Source organism: Equus asinus, chromosome 28 (genome assembly GCF_041296235.1).
Source record: "Equus asinus isolate D_3611 breed Donkey chromosome 28, EquAss-T2T_v2, whole genome shotgun sequence".
Taxonomy (NCBI): domain Eukaryota; kingdom Metazoa; phylum Chordata; class Mammalia; order Perissodactyla; family Equidae; genus Equus; species Equus asinus.
The window spans coordinates 41,883,853-41,905,049 of record NC_091817.1 but is presented as its reverse complement, the minus strand read 5'-3'; the positions used below and the strand labels follow the sequence as shown (position 1 = coordinate 41,905,049).

The 21,197-nt window shown below is 43.0% G+C and overlaps 1 protein-coding gene across 6 annotated transcripts in view; it reads right to left on the bottom strand.

Moving 5' to 3' along the window:
* Positions 1–21,197, bottom strand: part of WWOX (WW domain containing oxidoreductase) — a 934,084-nt gene that overhangs the window by 252,377 nt on the left and 660,510 nt on the right. For 2 of the 6 annotated variants that reach the window (XM_070500695.1, XM_070500696.1), the window contains exon 9: positions 17,433–17,624. The exons of the other annotated variants lie outside the window; for them this stretch is intronic. In XM_070500695.1, coding sequence (XP_070356796.1) covers positions 17,433–17,624 — 192 coding nt within the window. The remainder of the gene's footprint in view (positions 1–17,432; positions 17,625–21,197) is intronic. 6 annotated transcript variants of the gene reach the window in all.

The following is a 21,197-nucleotide window of genomic DNA, read 5'->3' as shown; positions in this document are numbered from 1 at the left end:
GGAACACAGTCATGAGCTGCATAACGATGTTTGTGTCGATGACAGACTGCATGTATGACAGTGGTCCCGTAAGATTAGCACCATATAGCCTAGGTGTGAAGTAGGCAATACCATCCAGGTTTGTGTAAGTACACTATGGGATGTTCACACAGCGACGAAATGACCTAACAATGCATTTCTCCGAGCATATCCCCATCGTGAAGCGATGCGTTGACTGTAGTCAGTATTTACAAAGAGCTGCCAGGAAGTCTATGCCTCTCTCCACCATCACGACCTGCTGGCATCCGGAATCCACATAATCTCTCTGAGCTCCAGTTTCCTCATCAGTAAAATGAGGATTTGAGTAAGTCGTTCCGTTTAATGACAAAGTCACTGTGAGACTTGATTAAGGTAATGACTGTGAACACTGAAAAAAATGGCAACTTCTTTTTCAATTATAAGATATTAAGAGCTACTGTTACTGTTATTTTGCAGTTTAAATGTTTCAGAATTATATTTACTCTCCCAATTTTATCGTACTTCTCCTGGCCAGTGAACTCATCTTGTCTCCATCAGCAGGTGCTGAAATTATATCAGCTAGAACTTTCATTAGCAAACGATTTTAGTCCGTGAAAAGAAATGGCAAAACAAATGGGGCATTTTGACGTAGCTGTATCTATTCTGGCACAGTGCGGTTTCGAGGCTAATGTCTTTTCAAACAGCTCTGTTTTGCCTGAAGACTTGAATACCCTCATTATAGTGTTGGGAAAAAAAAGTTCCCTTATGTTTTTTTAAAGAGCGCCATTCTTCAAAAAGATGTCAAGAAGCTCTTTTTTTCCCCCTCGCTACAAGGTGTAATGTAGAGATAAGCACAAAATCTGGTTGGAAATGTGACCTATATTGGACTGGCAAAGCTTAATATCAAGCAAACAGCTAGTTTGGGAGCGGGTTTTGTCCTACCTTGCTGCTGATATTTGTAGAAAAGGACCACATATTATTCGCCGACAGTGAGAGAAGTTTGGAAGTCAATTATGGTTTTAAAAAATTGGGATCATTTGCTCATAGGGTTCATCAGAGTTTTGAACAAGTCCCTGGCCTTCCTCATGACAGCCAAAGCCAGGTCTTTTGGAAAACATTTTATTTTTATGCTCAGCGTAGTAAGAAGAGAAAAGTCGTGTTTTGCAGATGAAATGGTGCTGATAATAAAAAGTAGGTCACACTTTCTCTATCTCCGTCTCTCTTTACTTTCTCTGAAAGACAAAGGAGGGTTTCGAAGACGTGAATCAAGTCAGGTTAAGCCTCTGACCTAGGTGTTCTTTGCATTCTGAGTAAAATGAGGAGCATTTTCAATCGGGTTGACATTTAACAAGAGCAGGGAAAATAGAAACAGTAACTCTAAGGGCTGGGGTAGGGGTGCAGACAGCCGATCATTCAGGCTTTGGGGAAAAGTGAGAACTAAGGTTCAAAGGACTGTTTGCGGCTATGACCTTAGGGTCTGGGATAGCAGGGCAGGGACAGGCACAAGGAAGAAACGTCATATTAGCACCCACAGGGGACAATATTATTGTGCACAATTATTTTCTTTCCACTCCAGGGAGAGATTACATCCCTACCAAGGAGTGATGAGGTTATTTCTTTTGGCCAATAAAATAGGGCTGAAATGATAGGTGTCACTTCCAGGAAGAAGTTTTAAGAGCTCGTCTTGTCTCTTTCCCCTATGAAACGAGTCCTAGAGAGAGGCTGTGTCATCAACCTGGTCCCTGAAGTGAGCAGATGAAGAGCAGAGCCAGCTCTTGATGGCTGTGTAGTATGTACAAGGACTTGTTCTTTGCTTTGGTAAGCCCTGCAGATTGTGGGGTCATTTGTTACTGCAGCACACCTCTTCTCTCCTGACTGATACAGTACCCCTCAGTTCTTCCCTTCGAAAAGTGGGAGAAGGATGAAAACAGTAATAAGTCCATGTGTTTGTTGCTCTGTATTTCTAAATCATTTTTCAGCTCAGAGCGGGCTTTGATATATCCCAAAGCTGCTTGACAGGCTGGATTGCAAACACATTGGCTCAGACTGCGTCTCCAGGATCCCCACGTAAGAAAATGAAGCCTCTTAAGAGTAACGATGGCTGTTCAAAGATAGGGATGGCTTTTAAAGAGGATGTCCCAGGGATGATCTCATGTTGGTTATTGCGGTTCTTGTTCCTGTTGTTGTTATTTGCACCAATATTAACACTTCTTTACCACCAACTTCTCTACCACTGAATTTAGTGTAGGACCTCAGGTGACTTATCAGTGTGAACTGGAAATGATAAACTGGAACAGTCCCTTGACTGCTGTTACAACTGAACTTAACAAGCTTACATAGGAAGTGTCATTATGACTGTTTCTAGCTTAGACTACAGAGTTTTTTCTGCCCTGGATCCAAGCAGAAGGCTACTCTTCTTATCACATGTAACAAAATTAACCATCTGTCTGTCTTCTTGTAGCAGGCTGCTCAGGAAAGACAACGTGAAATGTGCAAATTTGGATGCACTGATAATGTAGGACCAGGCCAATTCGAGAGAGAAGGCAATTTCGACCTGTGACATAGAGCTTAGACAAGTAACTTGACTCTTCTGGGCATTAATTTCTTAATCTGTAAAATGAGGAAAGTGAGAGGACAATCCTCCAGGGTCTGAGGCTGGGTAAGGTAACCTGTGTAGGACTTTCAGGATGGAGCCGATCCCACAGACCTCAATCAACATCAGCTGGTATCATCACTAGTAATAAAACTAATATACTAATACCGCCAGAGATGCACCAAGGAGTAGCAAGCGTGTTGCAGCCCATCTCATAAAAGCCAGCCAATCCTTGCAGAGACCTTGGAACACATTCAGAACAGAGACAAAGGATATGGGCCCTGCAACCGAGAATGACTGAGCCTTATTCCAGCCCTGCCAGAAACCGACAATAGTGCGATTCTACACAAGAGGAAGCCAATCCCCAAAAGAGAGAGATTTCATAGGCACACGTTAAGAAAGGGCTCCTTAGAAAAGAGAAATACGAAATGTGCAGAAGATTCCACTTAGGAGATTGATATTTCTTGATCTATATGTATTCTTTGCCAAATTTTACGAGGATCATTTTCATTCCATGATCCGGGCTTTGTCAATGCTTTAAAAAATAGTCACTATTCAGGAATAGTTCTTAAAAGAAGTATGGTGGTAGGTTCTAGGGGCACAACAATGAACTAGACAAACAGTCCCTGCCCATTTGTAGTTTACAGCCACATGGGAAAGACAGACATTAAATAGCAAGTTACAAGTGTGATGAGTGGTTAAGTTCAAGTACACGGGCTTCTGTAGCAAGGGGATGGAAATGTATCTTGTGGTGGTGGTGCTGGTAGTGGTCGAGGGGGTTGGGATAACCCCCAATCGAAGGGTTTGTTGCCTTCACAAAGTTCTGGGTAAAAAAAAGAATCAGGTGTTGGGCCAGCAGCTGTCAGACCAGATGGATGTTGCCTAATGACTGCACAAAAGCAGAGACGCAGCTCCCGCTGATTAAGACCGCAAAAGGAATTACATAGGTCTAGAGGTATACAAAGGATAGCTGTTGAGGATGCTCCACCACCAAACTATCCCTCCTTCCTTTGATAATGGTACTCGGATTTGACTTTACAAAACCACAGCCTCCTCAACTCTTTGTCGTGAGCTTTGGGTGGTCTGCAGTAGGTGCTCCCGGGTGAGTCCTGTGACTCAAACCTATCCAATCTTCCAAATCTCTCTAGCCACAGAGATTAGTTAAGGATGGACATGTGATCCAAGCTGGGTCAGACTGAACCCCAGGAAAAGAGACACTCCGGTCCTTTCCCACCAGGTTGAATCTGGAAAGATGTGGTTTAGAGATGCTGACAGGTGTCTTGAAATCCAAAGAGTGAGCTTGTCAGAAAATGGTGCCAATGCTGAGGAAATAAAATCAAGAGATGAAAGATAGAAATCCAGTCCTGATCAATTGGCCCCTAGATCAAGCTTTACCTGATCTCCTTGTCACACCTAAATCTTCCAGTTACTTAAGCCTGTTTGGGTGAAGTTTTCTTTCACTTGCAATAGGAAGCGTCTAACACTGGCATCTCCATAGAGTGGAAAAGAGGAAACTACTTTCCTCGCTCTGAGTTGTTACAATTGGATAAACTTTCCCAGAATCTACCAATGATTTAGCTTAGCCTTTATCCCAGACATGACTACTTCAGTTCTTTTCAAATCTGTGATTACTGTGGCTGGGCTTGCCTTTTTATTAAGAGTCAGAGTAATCCTTCATCCCTACTAGTCTGGGACAATTCTAATTTATGCCTGTTGTGTTCTGGCATAATGATTATTAGTTTCCTTTCACTTTATAAAATATCCAAGATTGATTAAATAGTAAATTATATGGCTACTTTATTCATAATCCTCCTTTACAAAGTTTTTTCCCTTAAGAGTAGAATCCAGCACCCCTTCCCCAAATTCTTTCAGTGATAATTGTGGATAATTATACTCAGCAAATAATCTCATCTTGCCAGTCTTTCCATGTTTGACTTTTGGGGGATTAATCACAGCTTTCTGCTGTCGAACGAGGTTCTTGAGAGTATGGTATTATTGTTTTATCTAAAGGAAACCCCTCTGAAACAGGGCTCCCATCCATCATACCTCCTGTAGTAGAAAGAACTGATTAAAACTTCCTGGCCTGCAAACTTGTTTGTTAGTGTGTCGCTTCCTCCCTGCCGTCAGCATAAGGTCTTCCTTGAGCGGTGTGTTTAGGACTTGGCTAAAAGCATTGTTCTATCAAGATGGGACGGTTACCCCGGCGGGCGTACACTGTGCTGGGAATCTGACCACCGCTGTAAACACAATGATAACATCGTGTCTGCACCCTGGGAGAGGACAATGCTCCCGAATTCCCTTTTCCTAATTAGAGTCTGAAACAATAGGTGGGAAATGCGAAGCCCCCCCGCTATCATTATCTATCGGCCTTCATTTCTGGGCATTGATTGAGCTTAGGGTGTTTTGCGTGTGTGAAGAAATAGCAAATTAAAATTCAGACTTCTTCCATTTTTCTTCCTGGAGTGTTTATCTTGTTACAAAGCCGAATGACAGAGATTAAGAATCGGAAGTGGAAGATTTGAGCGTTATATGCACTCGGGAGCCGTAACAAGTTCCCTATGAAAATGAATCCAACAAGCAAATGTTTGATCAGGGCAGACAATGGGATGTGAGCTCATGAAGAAATTTCTTTAGAGAATAGTTTTGGTCCAGGAGAGACACACAAAAGCACCTTCCCCAAATGGTGGGTGATCGGTTTGTCTTCAGAGTCAATGAATGACACACGATCCGTTATTTTCACTGATAGGAACCAGCAAAGTCACAGCATAATTTTTTTTCTTAATCTGAAATGCCCAGTCCCCTCCTGCTGACATCTGGTCCATTCATCTGCAGGGTTGCATTTGCCCAGGACGTTCTGAGTAGGACTCGGTGGCTAGTGTCTTAGACAGAGTCATCGCTGGCAATCAAGCCATATTAAGTCGATTTACATTTATGATTGCCCTGTGGAGTAACAATTAAGCTATTTAGATGGAAACATCTCCCAGGCTCCCGCAGAAGGGGTCTTTTGAATTGCAGATACACAACGTTCAGTTCTTATGGAATTCAACCAGCAGAGAGAAAGACTAGGTGACCAAATTCTATGCTCAGTGACTGGAATGGACCTGTAAAGGGAACCCTCTCAATCTGTACCAGTCAAATGAACCCTGATCTGGTTTGGGGAGAATGGTAACAGAAGCAATGGGGAGAGGTGTGAAGAATATTGGAGAGCAATTTTTTAATTGCAACATGAGTTCAAGCCGCCACTCTATCTCTGTTGAATATGGCAGTTGTAATAAATATCGGAACACCTGGTGCACTCTTTCACTGATTCACAAATTTATTTATAAATTTTCAATCTTCTCTCTGTCATACATCCTTTCATTACCTGGACATTGGTTGACCCACCAAATATCCTAGCCTAGACTCCCTGATCTTGTCAGTTCTACAGATCTTCATCTTTATTTTTCAGCCACCCGCTCTCAAGGCGGGAAACCAGAATTTGTCACCACTCAGATCTTCTTCACATTGGAAATCTTAAATTCCAATATCTCTTGCTTTTGCTGATCCATACTTGGCCTTTGGCATCCAGCCCCTCCAGTTCTCACTTCCCTAACTGGTCTTGTGAGCAGACTGTGTCAACACACTGATTGCTCACCAGCACCTCTCAATTCTGCTGCCCCCTCTCCCTCTGCCTTGCAAACTGCTGAACTCTGATAAATCAGTGATACGCCTTCTTTCTTCTACATTGCAGCTGTTGGGAGCCACTATAGCAAGATCCTGGCTGTGGCACACTGCTTCGAAACGGGAAAATTCCATTCCTCAGCCTCCATTTTTACCACTAAGTTGCAGAGGGAAACACTGCGTCGGCCTTCAGTAAGGTCTCCTTTAAAGGGAGAGATTACACCCTCTTCTGTTCTCCCTTCTTCTTGTTGCTGGGGATGGCTGGTGCTCAGGCAGCCATCTTGGACCTCAAGGGAGAGCTAAGGATGGAGGAGCAATGAGAGTGTCCATCACAAACAGGAAGTCATCATGCAGCCCTGGATAGCCTCTGGGCATTTTTTACATGAGAACAACACAAATTTCTATCTCATTTATTTTATATTTTTCTATTAGAGGTAGATCAAGTATTATTGTTAAAATATTGGTGGCAGTGCTTTATGCTACCAGCTATGGTTCAAATGTTTGTGTCTCCAGAAAATTCATATGTTGAAATCCTAATGCCCAGTGTGAAGGTATTAGGAGGTGGGACCTTTAGGGGGTGATTAGGTCATGATGGACTGCAAACACCACTGGCACCTCATTAGGTCTGCTTAGGCCCCACCTAACCTGTGCCTTCCCTATTCTCAGCTGATACTTGGCTTCCTACTTCCCTCACGCATTGGAGGCCACCATGGGTAAAATACCACAACTTTCCATGCCACCACCACTGACACTGGCATTCATCCTCACCTTCTTCCAGTCCATCATAAGAGCAACTTAAGCCCAACCTCCTCACCTTGAGATACAAAGATGTCAAGTGATCCATGTCCTATTTATCTCTCTAGCCTCATCCCCTATCACTTCTGAGCCATAATTGATGCTCTAATAAAAATATATTGCTGGTAGCTCCTCGTATACACCACGTGGTTTCATCTATCGTGCCTTCGGCCCAGAATACAACTTTTGCCGATATTCCTTGCGTGCTTAACACTAATACTTCAAGACCAGCAAGGGATCATCTATCTTCCCCCAGACCCCCTCTCTAAACTTCTAGACCAGGTGAAATGCTCATTCTCCATATTTCTGGTATGAACCACTATCCTTACGCCTCCCACATGACCCTGGAATTACCTGAGTCTAGTCGCTCCATCAGCCAGACCAAAAGCTGCTCAAGGACACGGCCATGTGTATTCATAAGGCCTAGCACAGTTTCTGGCCCAAAGTCAGTACTCAATACATTTCAATTAAAGAAAGCATCGATTCTCATCTCAATTCTTACTCATGTAAGAAATCCTTTCCACTGAAAATTACATGAAACTGGAACTGTCTCAAAAGTACAGTGTTCAAGCTGCAACTCCCCCATTCATTCATCAGCAAATATTTATAAAGCTCCCCCTGTGTACCATACACTATTCTAAGTGATGAAGACACAAGAGTGGATGAGACAGATAACGTCTTTCTTGCTTTCTTGAAGCTTATAGTCCATGAGAGGACAAAAACAATAAACAAGCAATAAATGACTGGATGGATAGATGGACAGATGGATAATATCAGATAGTGCTAAGTGCTAGGCAGAAAAATAAAATGCAAGAGGAAATGTTGGTGGTTACTTTGGACAGGATAGTTAGGGAGGAGCCCTGTGAGGAGATAACGTACCCCGAGCAGAATGATGGGGTCATACTCCATTTCCAAATGTGGTTGGCAAGCCTCAGTCTCTCCTGCTTCAGATTGTCCAGCAATATCAGCAAACTTCTGGCCATAATTCCTTATCAAAGATAGCAGCATGAGCACGTACATTAGTTAACCAGTCATGCTGGCTGCTGTGATGCGATTAAGGATTTCCTGCTCACATAGCGGCCAAAATTGGTATTCCTGATCAGTGGGCAGCTTTGCTCCAGGCAGTGACTCAGAGGCCTTGGACCTTTTCATCTGGTGGCCCTAGCATCTTTAACTTGTGGCTTCCAGACCTGCAGGGGAGGAGTATGGAGGGTTGTGCACGGCAGCTATTGATGGGTCAGACCTAGAAGGGCCAACATCCTTCCACCACCCTTCCACTGGCCAGGACCCAGTCATGTGGCCACTCCTAACACCAGAGAGGCTGGGAAACACAATCTAGCTGTGTGCCAGGAAGAGAGGGAAATGGCTTGGTAATGTGCTCAGGGCCTCTGCCACGGAAAGTAATAAGCACCCCTTCAGGAAAGGAATCGCAAGCTCGCCTCCTCCAAGTTCTTGTCTCAGACCTCCCTACGCTGCTGCCTCAGCTATGGCAATCCCATGATCAAAACCAAAATCTCTTCCGGCAGGGTGTAATGTGACATGTTGGATGTGGCAAGCAAAAGCTCGGGCTGAAATCCAACGGGTTAATTCACTGAAGAAAAAAGATGCAGACCTGTTGTGCTCTCAGACAGCCCCAGAGCTCGAAGGCTAATCGTCCTTCTGGGATGCCGAGTTCTTTGCGGAGCCCTCAAAATGGACTGTGCGACCTTTTGAGGTTTCTCATTGCTCTGATCTCTTGCTAATGGATAGTGTTTTCCAAGCTGATGGTGTTTTAAAGATACGGCATCTAACCAATGATAATATGTGTGACCTCTTCAGGGGAGAGCCTGGTGCATCTTACCGTCTCAGCCTCCCTTATTGGCTAATTACATAACTTGACTAGAAGTTGGTTTTAAGGAATCAATTTTACCATTGCCTAATCACAAGTAAAGACCATAAAGTTTTATGAGAGCTGAAGGGACTGCCTTTTACGGAGGGGAACTTAAATGAAAATTAAAGGGAGCATAAAATGACAAGAAATGAAGTTTCACAAGGTGTTTTTCCCTAGACTGCCATGCTCGATTACAGTGCCGGGGATGGAATGCTGCTGATTATGTCTCCCACAAGGCACCCAGGGAGAGGGGAGAAACTGGCGCTTTCTGCTCACCAGCAACACAATTGAGGGAGTTCCAGGAAGTGGTTTCAGGAGAAGGTACAGAAGAAAACCCCTCAATTCACCATCTACTAACTGTGTGACCCAGGGGATGCTCTCTGAGCCTCAGACTTGTCATCTGCAAAAGGCAGATAACAACAGTGACCTCCTCAGAGCGTTGTTGCAAGGATTCAATCAAACAATGCATGTAAAATGCGTAGCACAGTGCCTGGCCCACAGTAAGCCTTCAATTAATATCACCATTGTTAATAATAGAAAAAGCTTAAAAACAACTTGGAGCTCTGTTCAGTTCAGATAATGCAGAGCTAACATTGACTTTGTGCTGACTATGTGCCAGCAACCCATAATGGTATCATTTCCACTTCACAGATGAAGAAACTGAGGCTCAGAGACCTGAAAAACTTGCCCAAATTAACACAACTAATAAAGACCATCATTGGATTCAACAGCCAGGCTGTTTTGGCTCTAGAAGCCAGCACACTTGCCTGCTATGTCCAGTGGTTTTTCAGTGTAAGGCCCACAGACCAATCTGGGGTACCTGTTCACAACTTGGATTTCCAAACTCCATTTTTGTTTACTGAAACACAATCCCTGGGGGTGGTGGCTGATTATCTGCATTTATAACAAGCACTATTCAGGCGATTCTTGTACACACTGAGCTTGAGAACAATGGATGCGGTAGAGCTTCTTACCACATTGCCATTGGGAAGAAAAGGTCCTAAGAGTCATATTTGGTTACGTCACCAAAAGATTCAGCCACTTCTCTCTTTCTATCTCCTCCTAGTTCTCTATCCTTCAACCACTGTCATTTTTGGCACTTCTCTGTCTCCACAAAAGGCAAAGGTAGGTGAACCTAGGCCATTAAGAAAAAGAAAAAGGAAAAGTAGTTGTGATGGGTAAAGAACTTTATTTGAACGAAAATCATCCAATTTTGCTCTGAAAATGAAAGACCTCAATACAATGTACTAACATGAAACACCATACTCTATTCTAGTAAGGATGGACAAGGTTTTGCTGCAGGAGGAACAGCCCACAAATTTCAGTGACTTAACACAAGAAAAGCTTAATTCTTTCTCAGACTACAATTCCAGAACAGGTTGGCAGAGGGCTCTGCTCATCTTAGTCACTCAGACCCCGGATGAGGGAGGATCCATGTCATCGCGTGAGTCCATGATCATACTGTTAGGGAAAAGCCTTGAATCACCATGTCCTGGCTTTTAAATCTCTCCCTTGAAGTGACACTTCTGTTCACGTCTCTTTGGCCAATGCAATTCTTCTATCTATGCCTGACTTCAAGGAGGTGGAGAAATGTCATCCCCAGAAGGAGAGGAGAGGAACATTTAGAACACAAGTACTACCATACCTATTCATCAACCAACCAACCAAGGAACAAAAAAGATAACACGAATTCATGATATCTGGGTTTCTTGGGCAATTAAAGCAAATGTAACTATACTTTGCAAAACTTGATCCTATTACAAAATATAGGTGGAATTTCATTGTTGTACGTACCTAGGAGGGAAGATGAAACCTCAGAGAGAAATAACGTTAAAGTTAGCTTGATAACTTATTTTGCCAAATGAATGCCTTGGAAATAGGCATGCAATGTACCATGTGCCAAGGGGTACTCACTGTTTCCTAGACAGTCACTAGCCTTAGACGGGCCTGGCAACTTCTCAGATCCTTGTTTGCTTGCCTCTTCAAAAGTGGACTAAGCTGTTGTGTGGCACAACCTACATGCTTCACTTAAAACAGGATGCATACGTTTTTGTTTGGAGAATGAACTATGTGCTCCCGGAAAGAAATATATCTGTGGGATGGGCACAGAGGCCGATGAATGTCAAGATCACATCCTTTTAGGAAACAGAGCTTGTGCCTATGATGTGGATTAAGGCTGCCCCAGCTAGAGAAGCCCAAGGTGACCTGGCCTACATGCCAAACTATACGACCCAGTGGACTTTTTTTTACGGTATGAATTAGGGCTGCCCCAGGGAGAGAAGCCCGGGGCATCCTCACCTGCATGCCGATCTATATGGCCAGATTCGCATCTAAAGTTATATGACCACACAATAACCAGACCCCCTCTGCACTGAAATCATTTAATGACTTTTTACATCATCTTTTCTTTTCTCCAGTAAAAATAAGTCACGTACCCATGCCTTATAAAATTAGCCCTAACCCTCAACTCGGGGCAGCAGCAGGAGCTCTGACTGCCCGTGGGTCCTGTCCCCACGCACCAGCTCTGCCTGCCCATGGGTCCTGTCCCCATGCCAGTGGGGGCAGCAGCAGCTGCTCTGCCTGCCCATGGGCCCTGTCCCCATGCCAGCAGGGGCAGCAGAAGCAGCGGCAGCAGAAGCTCTGACTACCCATGGGTCCTGTCCCCATGCTATTCCACACTATTCTCTAAATAAAAGAGCACTACTGCCAGATCTTGAGAGTCTAAGAAATCTTTCCTTCGACTCCTCGGCTCACGGACCCCGCATCACCTAGATTTCGGAAAGGGAACTTTCACCTAAGAGGACTATCATTTCCAGAAAGCCTCTGTAGCAAACAGTGGGTTTCATTCAGAAGTGAAAGAAAGGCTGAGGGTTAAAACCAGCCAGAAGGCACTTCGGGCTTGCGGGAGGCCAACTGTGCGTACTTTTCAGGCCATGAAATATGGCTCCTGTTTTGACACTCTCGTAATAGCAGGGATGTTCACTCTCCTTGTTTCCGTGGGGTTTATGGTCCATAAAGTTTAATAACAATCTCAACAGCTGAACAGAGAGCACTCGAAGCTCGAAGGCCACTCTTACCAAAGGGGATCTGGATTTTCAATTTTTTTCCCCTGGCCATCTCGACTTGTCCATGTGCCCACCTCTCATTGTGGGCCACACAGAATAGCCGCGTGAGTTACATACTTTTACATTACATGCATTTTTGCATTAAAAAGGTGCTTATTGGCTCTGAAATAGGGAGGTCGGTACACAGTTGGCCTTCATAATAGCTTGAGTTTTGAGAAACCAAAGATTATAAAGCCTAGTTGCCCTGCAATTTGGGTACCACAAATGCCACAGTGTTAGTGTGTCAGGGCTTGATTCAAATAGCTGGACACTTGAAATGAACTCCAAATTGCTTCCCAAGGCAGGCAAAGCTGTGCACAAGCTGCTCCCAGCTTCCTCTCCTTTCTCAACTGCTCACTGGTGTCCCGCCCCACAGCCCCATAGCCCTTTGCAGTGAGCGAATACGCCAATCCCTATCCTGCCATGCCCCTTGGCGCTTGCTGCTCCCTCTTTCTTTAGGGGCTGGTCTTCTCCTGTCTCCCTCAGACTGGCTCTATCACATTCTCAGCCCTGGTTAAATGGGACCTCCTCAGAGAAGCCCTCTGGACCCCATCTAAAGTCACACCCCCTCACTCTATTCACTTGCCCCGTTTTACTTCCTAAACAGTACTTATCACTGCTTGCCAATAGCTTATTTCTGTAGTTGTTTCCTTACTTATTCATTCACACAGACACAGAGGAATGAGAGCATTGTGGAATCAGGGAATTTGACACAGTATTCCCGGCTGCCCTCAGTGCTGGTTTTGAGCAAACAAACCAAAACCTGGGTGATAAAGGGTCAGGAGACCTTATCACAGAAGAGCCAAGGGGACTTGTGGAAGTTAAAGTGGGTGCACTCACGCGGAGGATGGAATAAGTTCCTTCCGGCATCATGACAAACTTCTTTGCAGTTGGGGCCTGATTTTGCAGAGGACAACAAAGGGATGCAAACCCAGAAAGACAGCTCACAGCGGGGCTCCGGGATGGGAGGGGCTGGGGCACTCTTCCCGGGGAGAGGATCCCAGCTGGGGTGGGGGGTGAGCAGAGGAAATCCTTATCAGGCCACATTTACATATCAAAGCGCCCTTCCTGCTGGGCTTTAACAGTAGCAACAAAGTCATCTCATTCGAGGCCAAGAGGCTTTCCTCTCAAGCTAAATTCTGTTGTTCCTCCTACTCCTCCCTTGTGGACACAAAAGAGCTGTGTTTCAAAAGGTGTAGGAAGATCATTCACCTCCATGGTGGCTCCTTGCTGCCCTAGCTGTCCCAGAGGCTGAAGCTTTGCTGAGGAATCCTGGGTGCACAGGAGTTAGGGGGCATTCCCCTCAGGCTCCTGAGTCTATCCAAGACCTGTCACCAAGGAGACAGAAGTACCGCAGCCCACTGTCATTCCTTCATTCATGCATGCACTCATGCCACGAGCATTAATGGAATCATTACTAAAGGCCTAGCAGAGAACTCTCCTTTCTGGACCTTTGGTCCTTTAGTTAATTAACATATGGGAGGAGGAGCTGGGAACGGTTGGGAGCTGCTGGTCTAACACTGATAACTCGAGCCACGTTTTGGCAATTTGGGTGGAAAGGTGTTTCATGCAACTGATAGCGTTCAGGAAACGTTACCCCAAAATATACTCCTTCCCTTTGAAGACAAAGGGACTCCAGAAAAGAATTTTGTTTCCCCCAGTTTACCACACTCATCTACACTCTTGAACCTATCGTATTTCTCCAGGACCATCGGCTCTTCATCACATCTATCATGGAAATACTCATGTCTAATCTTCCTTCAGGTCTTCATTTCCTTATGAAGGCTCTCATGTCATGTAAAACTTACATCAAATAAACTTGTATGCTATTCTGATGTTAATCTGTCTTTGTCAGTTTAATTTTCAGACCCAGCCAGGATCCTATGAGGGCAGAGGAAAACTCTTTTTCTCCCCTACACAACTAACTTTTGAAATCAAGGGCCCTTTGGCACGTCTTCTTAAGAGGTCTTTTTTTTTTTAAGTAAATTTTATAAATAGGATACTAGTCTTCTTGCACTCAGGCAGCTCACATCTTAAAGTTCAAGGTCTATCCTTAGACTAGCGGAAGACTAGCAGCTTGGTGACCAGGGGCACAAACCCTCATATAGGATCAGCCATAGGCCAGGGCCACTGAAGGCCTCGTGGCACCATATTTTTAAATGGACCACAAAAATACAAGTCACAGAGATTTGTACTCCAGTTAAAAGCAAAAAAGAATGACAATATATTGTATGCAGCTATATAACACTCTAGGATGAGCGCTCTGTTAGGAGATAGAGGGAGAACGGAAAGATAGAATGCAGAGAACCAATGAGAGCACCACGCAGGAAAGGGATGTGATACAAAAAAGAAAAGCGATTTTTTTTTTAAGGAGAAAAATATGGTTATCCCCCCACCCTAAACCGTGAAGGATTCAGTAGCATAGAACCAAAGATGGACAAAAAGGTTAGATGAGAAGGCCTGAGAATTTTAGAAAGTAGCAAGGATGATGGTCACAGCTAGGGTGACCAGATGTCCTGATTGATGCCCACTGCCCCAGTGTTACTACCTGCCCCCTTCCTCTCTCAAAAATGTCCCACTTTGGATGATAAATTATATGGTCGCTCTAATCATAGCACAAAAATATGGGAGGCAGGCTGAACCTGGTGAAGGAAGTGTGCAGCTTCTTAGTGACTGTGCCCTACCCAAAGAGGACATGTACGAGATCATCCAAGTGATGACATCACAAAAGCATCTATAAGTGGCTACTTCTGCTTTAGAGAAAAGCCATAACGATAGTTTGACTTTGTGTCTGTTGCTAGGTTAGCAGAAATTTTCTACAGAAAGGTTTTCCCTGTTTGCTTTCAAAGGGGGTGTCCCCCACTTTTCTCAGGAAAGAGATAATGCTGATAATAGGATAAAGGTGGTGTGCATGTAAAGGTTATAGGTAATGGGGCTTTACCCATCTGCCAGCCACAGGGAATATCCACGCGTTAGCTATGTAACGTGGAGAAAACCATTCATCTACTTTGTACCTTCAGATTCTCCTCTGTAAACTGGGAATAACCACAGTCCATAGAGTTCTGAGAACTAAATGGAACATTCCCCAGTGTCCGGCATCTCACAGGAACCCAAGACACGACATGGTAGACGCTATCGTGATTATAATTTTTATTATTCCCATTATTACAATTATCCAGAATCCTTAGCATCCTTGTTACACTATCAAGCTTATTTTGTAGTTAAAGAAAATAAATTCTGAAAGTGAATAATTAAAGGTGAGGGGGTTACTGAACTAGTGTTAAATCTAAGGGTCTGCTCTCAGCACACCAGCTTCCATACTTGGGTTACCCTGGAATTAGCAATGGCATAAGATGTGTGGGTGGCATGTTGGTGAAATCCATGCATACATCAATAATAATAGTAAGAGATGCTTATTGGTGTAGGAATTTTTTGAGCATTTAGTGGCTAATAACCACCTGCCAGGTGGTATGTTAAGCCCCTTCCACAAAATAGTATCTCTGAATCCTCAGCCAAACCAGCGAGACTGACAGTATCATTACCTCCCAAGGCCGGGGTGGAAGGAGCAGCAGAGAAGAGAAACGTAAAACCGAGTGTCTTTCATCAGCGAACGTCAACAGAGCCAGAAAGCAACTGATGTAAAGCTGATAAACCTTTCTTCACAGGCTTATATTTCATAGACTTCATGCTTCCGGGATAAAGTGTCTACTACAAAAATCAAAAATCTTCAACACTTTTTAAAAAATAATTAGAGTTGGTCACTATTGATCTTTTTTTTTTCTCCCCCTCATTCCTCAAAAGCTAATGCAGCAGGTTAGGACTTCCCTAATTCACATAAGCTTCTTTTCTTGTGCGCCTCCATGAAGGGGTGAGATCTCTCTCAGCACTTCATTCCCATCTTGGTTAGCCCTCCTGTCTGACGCTGTTTGGGATCACACCAGCAGCGTTTATAGAGCCTTCCTCTATTTAGTTCCAAGCGTCGTTTTCTATGCTCTGACTTATAGATCTTATTCACCTCAGGCTCCCCAGCACCTCTCACAGCACACAGTAGGTTCTCAAGGAGTGTTTGTTGAATGAATAATTATCACACTCGACAAACTATTATTATTATTTCTTTTGAGGAAGATTAGGCCTGAGCTAACATCTGCAGCCAATCCTCCTCTTTTTGCTCAGGAAGACTGGCCCTGAGCTAACATCCGTGCCCATCTTCTTCTGCTTTCTATGTGGGATGCCTGCCACAGCAGGCATGCCTTGCCAAGTGGTGCCATGTCCGCACCCAGGATTCCAACTGGTGAACCCTGGGCCGCCGAAGTGGAATGTGTGAACTTAACCACTGCGCCACAGGGCCGGCCCCTGGACAAATTATCTTATAAATGCACTGCGCTCCTAGTGTGAGCGAGCTAGAAAGGAACTCACAGGTGACCTATCCAGGCTCCTTCATTTAAGGGCTGAGAAAATGCAGCCTGAAGAAGCCACATGCCCGGAGTGAGGTCTCCTGCTCAGTCCCGAAGGAAAGTTGAGCCCTGACCCAGCAGAAACTCCTGTTTTGCAAGGCACTGGGAGAAATCCCCAGTCCTTACTCACTTTTCCCTTATTCTTCAGTTGAGAAGCTAAAATTAGTTGGAGGGGGGAAAATAGCCATGCAAATCAAGGCCGGGACTGGAGGGAAAAGAAAAAAAGCACAACAGATTTGCTTTCATTCTTAGAAGGCAGTGGGTGGGAAGGTGGATTGTCACTAAGAAAGGAGCTGGCCTTTTTCACTGAGCAGGAAATACTGAGCTGCTCTGGTCTTGCAGTTTCTGCAGAGCCCAGCCTGTTGGTTTAGTCATGGCATGCGGGTTGCAGCCCAAGGGAGTAAGAGAGAAAATTTGGAAACTGGTGTCAGGTTTTCTGCTGGGGTGTCACTTTGGCCCAGGCCCACGCTGCCATCATGGGGGAAGGCCTGGTATGCCGCAGTCCAACAAGCTGCCTGACATTTTGAAATGCCTTAACCCCAGCTCTTCCTCCACCTCTGAGCCTTCGCCTTTCTCCCTGCCCCACGTGGAGCTGCGAGATACAAGGGGCTCCCAATGTGAAGAGAAAAAGTCACCATCTCCTCGTCCTTGAGGTAATTAATCAGCGGTGACCCTTTACTCGATGAATACTATTACTCAGAGCACTTCCCCTCCCCGTAATATCAATTATGCGGTGGAGAAGTGGTTCCAAAAAACATACACAGGGATTTGGTGGGGTTTTATTGCAAAGCAATGGAGGCTGAGTTGTTGACATGGTAGAGGATGCACGAGTGCTTCAAACACAACAGGTCTGCTGCCAGACTGTCTGATTTTCAAGAAGAGAAATATTTCTGGTGTTTCCCGTAGGATTTAGATGCATAAACTGCCGGCCGACCCTGAAATACGTGAGGAACATTTACCTCTACACCAAGAGGTTTTCGCCCTCCTCCATCCTGCCTCTCCAGAAGCAAGGGGCCCAGGGACACTGCTTGCTTGATGCGCTCAGATTTGTAAGCGACACTCGTGGGAAATCCTGTTGTCCCTTTGCTGCACCGAGCAGCAACAGCATTAGATTGTACGCAGGTGTTTAGAGTCCTGACTGCCAGCTGGTTCTGAAGGAGGAAGAGGAGGAGAAGAAAAAAAAAAAAAAAGAAAAAGGAGAACAGAAGGGGAAGAGGGAAGAAGGGAAAAAAGCAGAAATAATTCAAACAAAAATGCCCCATTCCTATGTGAATAGCACTCTCTAAAGATATTCTATAACGTCGTATAGTCTAAAACTTTCATTAAATAGTCTGTCCTTGCAAAAACATCCTCTCTGATCTTTTGCCCTCCCACATTTGGCAAAACAAAGGCAAACTTTTGGATTATTGCTAAACTACTTCCTTCGAAGTCCATCTCTTCCTCTCTGTGACTCCTTTCTCTCCTGCTGTCATTAGGGGGAGGGACATGAGTTTTGCACATTGGACTTTGAAGACAGACTTTGAATCCCATGATTGAAGGAGAAAATGGAAGCTTCTAGATGCGAGCAAACTCTAAAAGAGAGGATGGGTCAGAAAAGAGAGGAGTGGTCTGTTCTATAGAATGAGTTCTTTGAAAGTGCAAAATATGAATGCTCATGAAAACCAGTACTCCTCTAGAGAGATTAATTATTGGTCTTCTTGGGAAGCGAATGCTAAAGAAAACATGAAATGGATCTGTATTACGGCAGTCTCTCGCAGAACAAACTGTTCTTTTAAAAAAAAAATGCTTCTGATTAAAAGTATAATTTTATTTAATACGCCTCAAATAAAAGAAGAGAGGCTATTAAGTTAGCGTGATTGCCATGAATATTATTGAAAGCTGCGCTAATAGAGTTGTTTTTATCATTCCATTTATTCAAAATGAAAAATGGCATTCACCAAACATCGGATCTGATGAGTAATAGATTTATAAAGCAACCGAACAGGAAAGATGAACTGGAGAGAAAATCTGTTTTGATTAGATGATTTTGTGGTTTGTGTGTTGGTTACAAATAACCTGACAGCCACAAAATATCCTCCAAATCAGGATCTCTGTTTGGGAAACTCCAATGGGAACAGAGACTGCTGTGAATTTTTTGACAGCTAGAGAGGATCTCTTCATTTTAAAATATTACTTTCCTATTAACAAAATGTCTCATTTTTTAAGGGAAGAAATACAAATACAAATTACTTGGGGGCTGAGCTGATTGTATGCATAGTTTTTAACGATAACAACATGCATTCTTGAGTGACAGTTCCTTTGGGTTTAAAGCACAGATTTGGGTACGTTCAGTAGATGGAGAAGCCAGGCTGGAAACTTTCCACTACAGTGTCTGTGCTGACACAAAACAGCAGAAGAAAAGATTTTAATCTCATCATAAACAAGAGTACAGATCTCCCAAGGTTTACACCCAACTCTGGCAAAATGGTGAAGAGTTTGTTACTGACTCCTTCTTTATTTAAAATAATAAGAAGAAAAAGAATAAAATGTAGAAAAAGTAGCAAAGCTCTTTGCAGAAAAAAAAATAAATAAATAAGGTGGGGGGAGGGTTTGTATGTTGCACTTCTCTGTTTTGGTAACCCAAAGAGGGAATATAAGCTTAAAGTCCTGAATTTAACAAACCTAATTATCAAGGCTTAATTAGTACCGAGGGTACAGCTTCATGGAACACCTGCAGACTTAATTTATGTCCTGACAGAGAGGAACAAGTGTTAATGGGCTGTATTTATGTTAATACCTGAACCTTAGGAGCCAGTGGAATAAAACAGACCATGCACTACTTTTCAAGCTACAGAACAAATATAAAAGATTTTCATCTTAATGCTAGTTTGCACATAATTCTTCAGGGATCACACACATCAACTTAAACTTTTAAAACTGGAAAAGTGGAATGTGAAAAAGTAGAGCCATTTTGGGTAGCCATAAAAGTCTATCAATTTAACCCATAAACCAGTGGTTAGATCTTGTCTTTAAAACGGACAGGGGATGATAGGGCTAATGTTCTTAGTGTTTAAGACAAGTGTTTCTCATGAGGCTGAAACATAAAACCCATTTTTTCCATAAATGCCGTAATATTAAAAGAATAGCTAACATTTAAGCAGTGCTCTCTATGTGTCAGTCACTATGTAAGTTCTTTGTATACATTTTCCAGTTTCAGATGACGAAACTGACTCATAGAGGAAATAAGCAACTTGCCCCGGCTGTCTTTCTAGGCAGCTCAAAGATCTGAAGTCAGGTTCCCAGCATCAATGCTTTTTTACAAAGGAGCTAACCTCTCTTCGATACACAGAAAATAATAACGAGAATATAAAATACACAGAAACACCTAATTATAATACAACTCTCAACAAACTATAACTAAATGCAAATTCCTCAATCTGATAAAGAACATGTACAAAAAACCCTACAATTAGCATCATACATAATGGAGAAATAAGGCAATGATGTCTGCTCTCTACACTTCTATCTAACATTCCTGGTGGCTCTATCGGTGCATTAACACAAGCAAAAGAAACAAATGTGATAAAAATCAGGGTGAAAGAAGTAAAACTATCTTTTTTTGGAGACATAGAAAATCTTATGATAAATGTATCATTTTATTATTAATTTTATTTCCTAGATATATCCATGGGACCAGAATAAAAATGGACTATTTTCTTGGCTAAAAAATAAAAGAAAGAGGGGGCCAGCCAAGTGGTATAGTGATTAAGTTCATGCACTCTGCTTCAGCGGCCCAGGGTTTGCCAGTTCCGATGCCAGGCGTAGACCTACATACCACTCATCAAGACATGCTGTGGTGGCATCCCACATACAACATAGAGGAAGATTGGCACAGATGTTAGCTCAGTGATAATCTTTCTCAAGCAAAAAGAGGAAGATTGACAACAGATGTTAGCTCAGGGCCAATCTTCCTCAACAAAAGAGAAAAAAAGAAAAAAGAAAAAAGAAAAGAAAATCTTAAAAAAAGAAGAAGAAACTAATAAATATATTTCAAGGTCACAGAATATAAGATCAGTTTGCTGGAATCAATTTTATTTCTACATATTAGCAACAAACAATTCAAAAAAATTTAAAAATATTATTTATAGTAGCATAAGAAGCAAAATGTTTAATACCAAATTTAGCAAAAAATTACAAGACCTCTATGTTGACAACTATAAAATGCCACTGAGAGAAATTAAAGAGGGCCTAAATAGAGAGATACAGGTTCATGGATTATAATACTCCGTATTGTTAAGATTTCAATCCTCCTCAAATTGATTAATAGATTTAATACACACCAAATAAAATCTCAGCATGTCTTTTACAAGAAGTTGAAAAGTTGATCCTAAAATTTTGATGGAAAAGCAAAGTCTAGAAATAGATCCACAAATACACAGTCAATTGATTTTTGACGAAAGAGCCAAGGAAATTCAATAAAGAGATGATTAGTCTTTCAACGAATGATGCAGGGACAACTGGAGAGCCACATGGGGGGAAAAGTAAACCTCTACCCTTGCCTCACACCAAATACAAACATTAGTTTGAGATGGACCTAAATGTAAGAACTAAAATTATGGTGCTTCTAGAAGAAAACAAGGAAAAATATCTTTGCGACCATGGGATTGGCTAAGATTTCTTAGAATACATAAAGCACTAACCATAAAAGAAAAGAAAAGAGATGAATTAGACATTATCAAGATTAA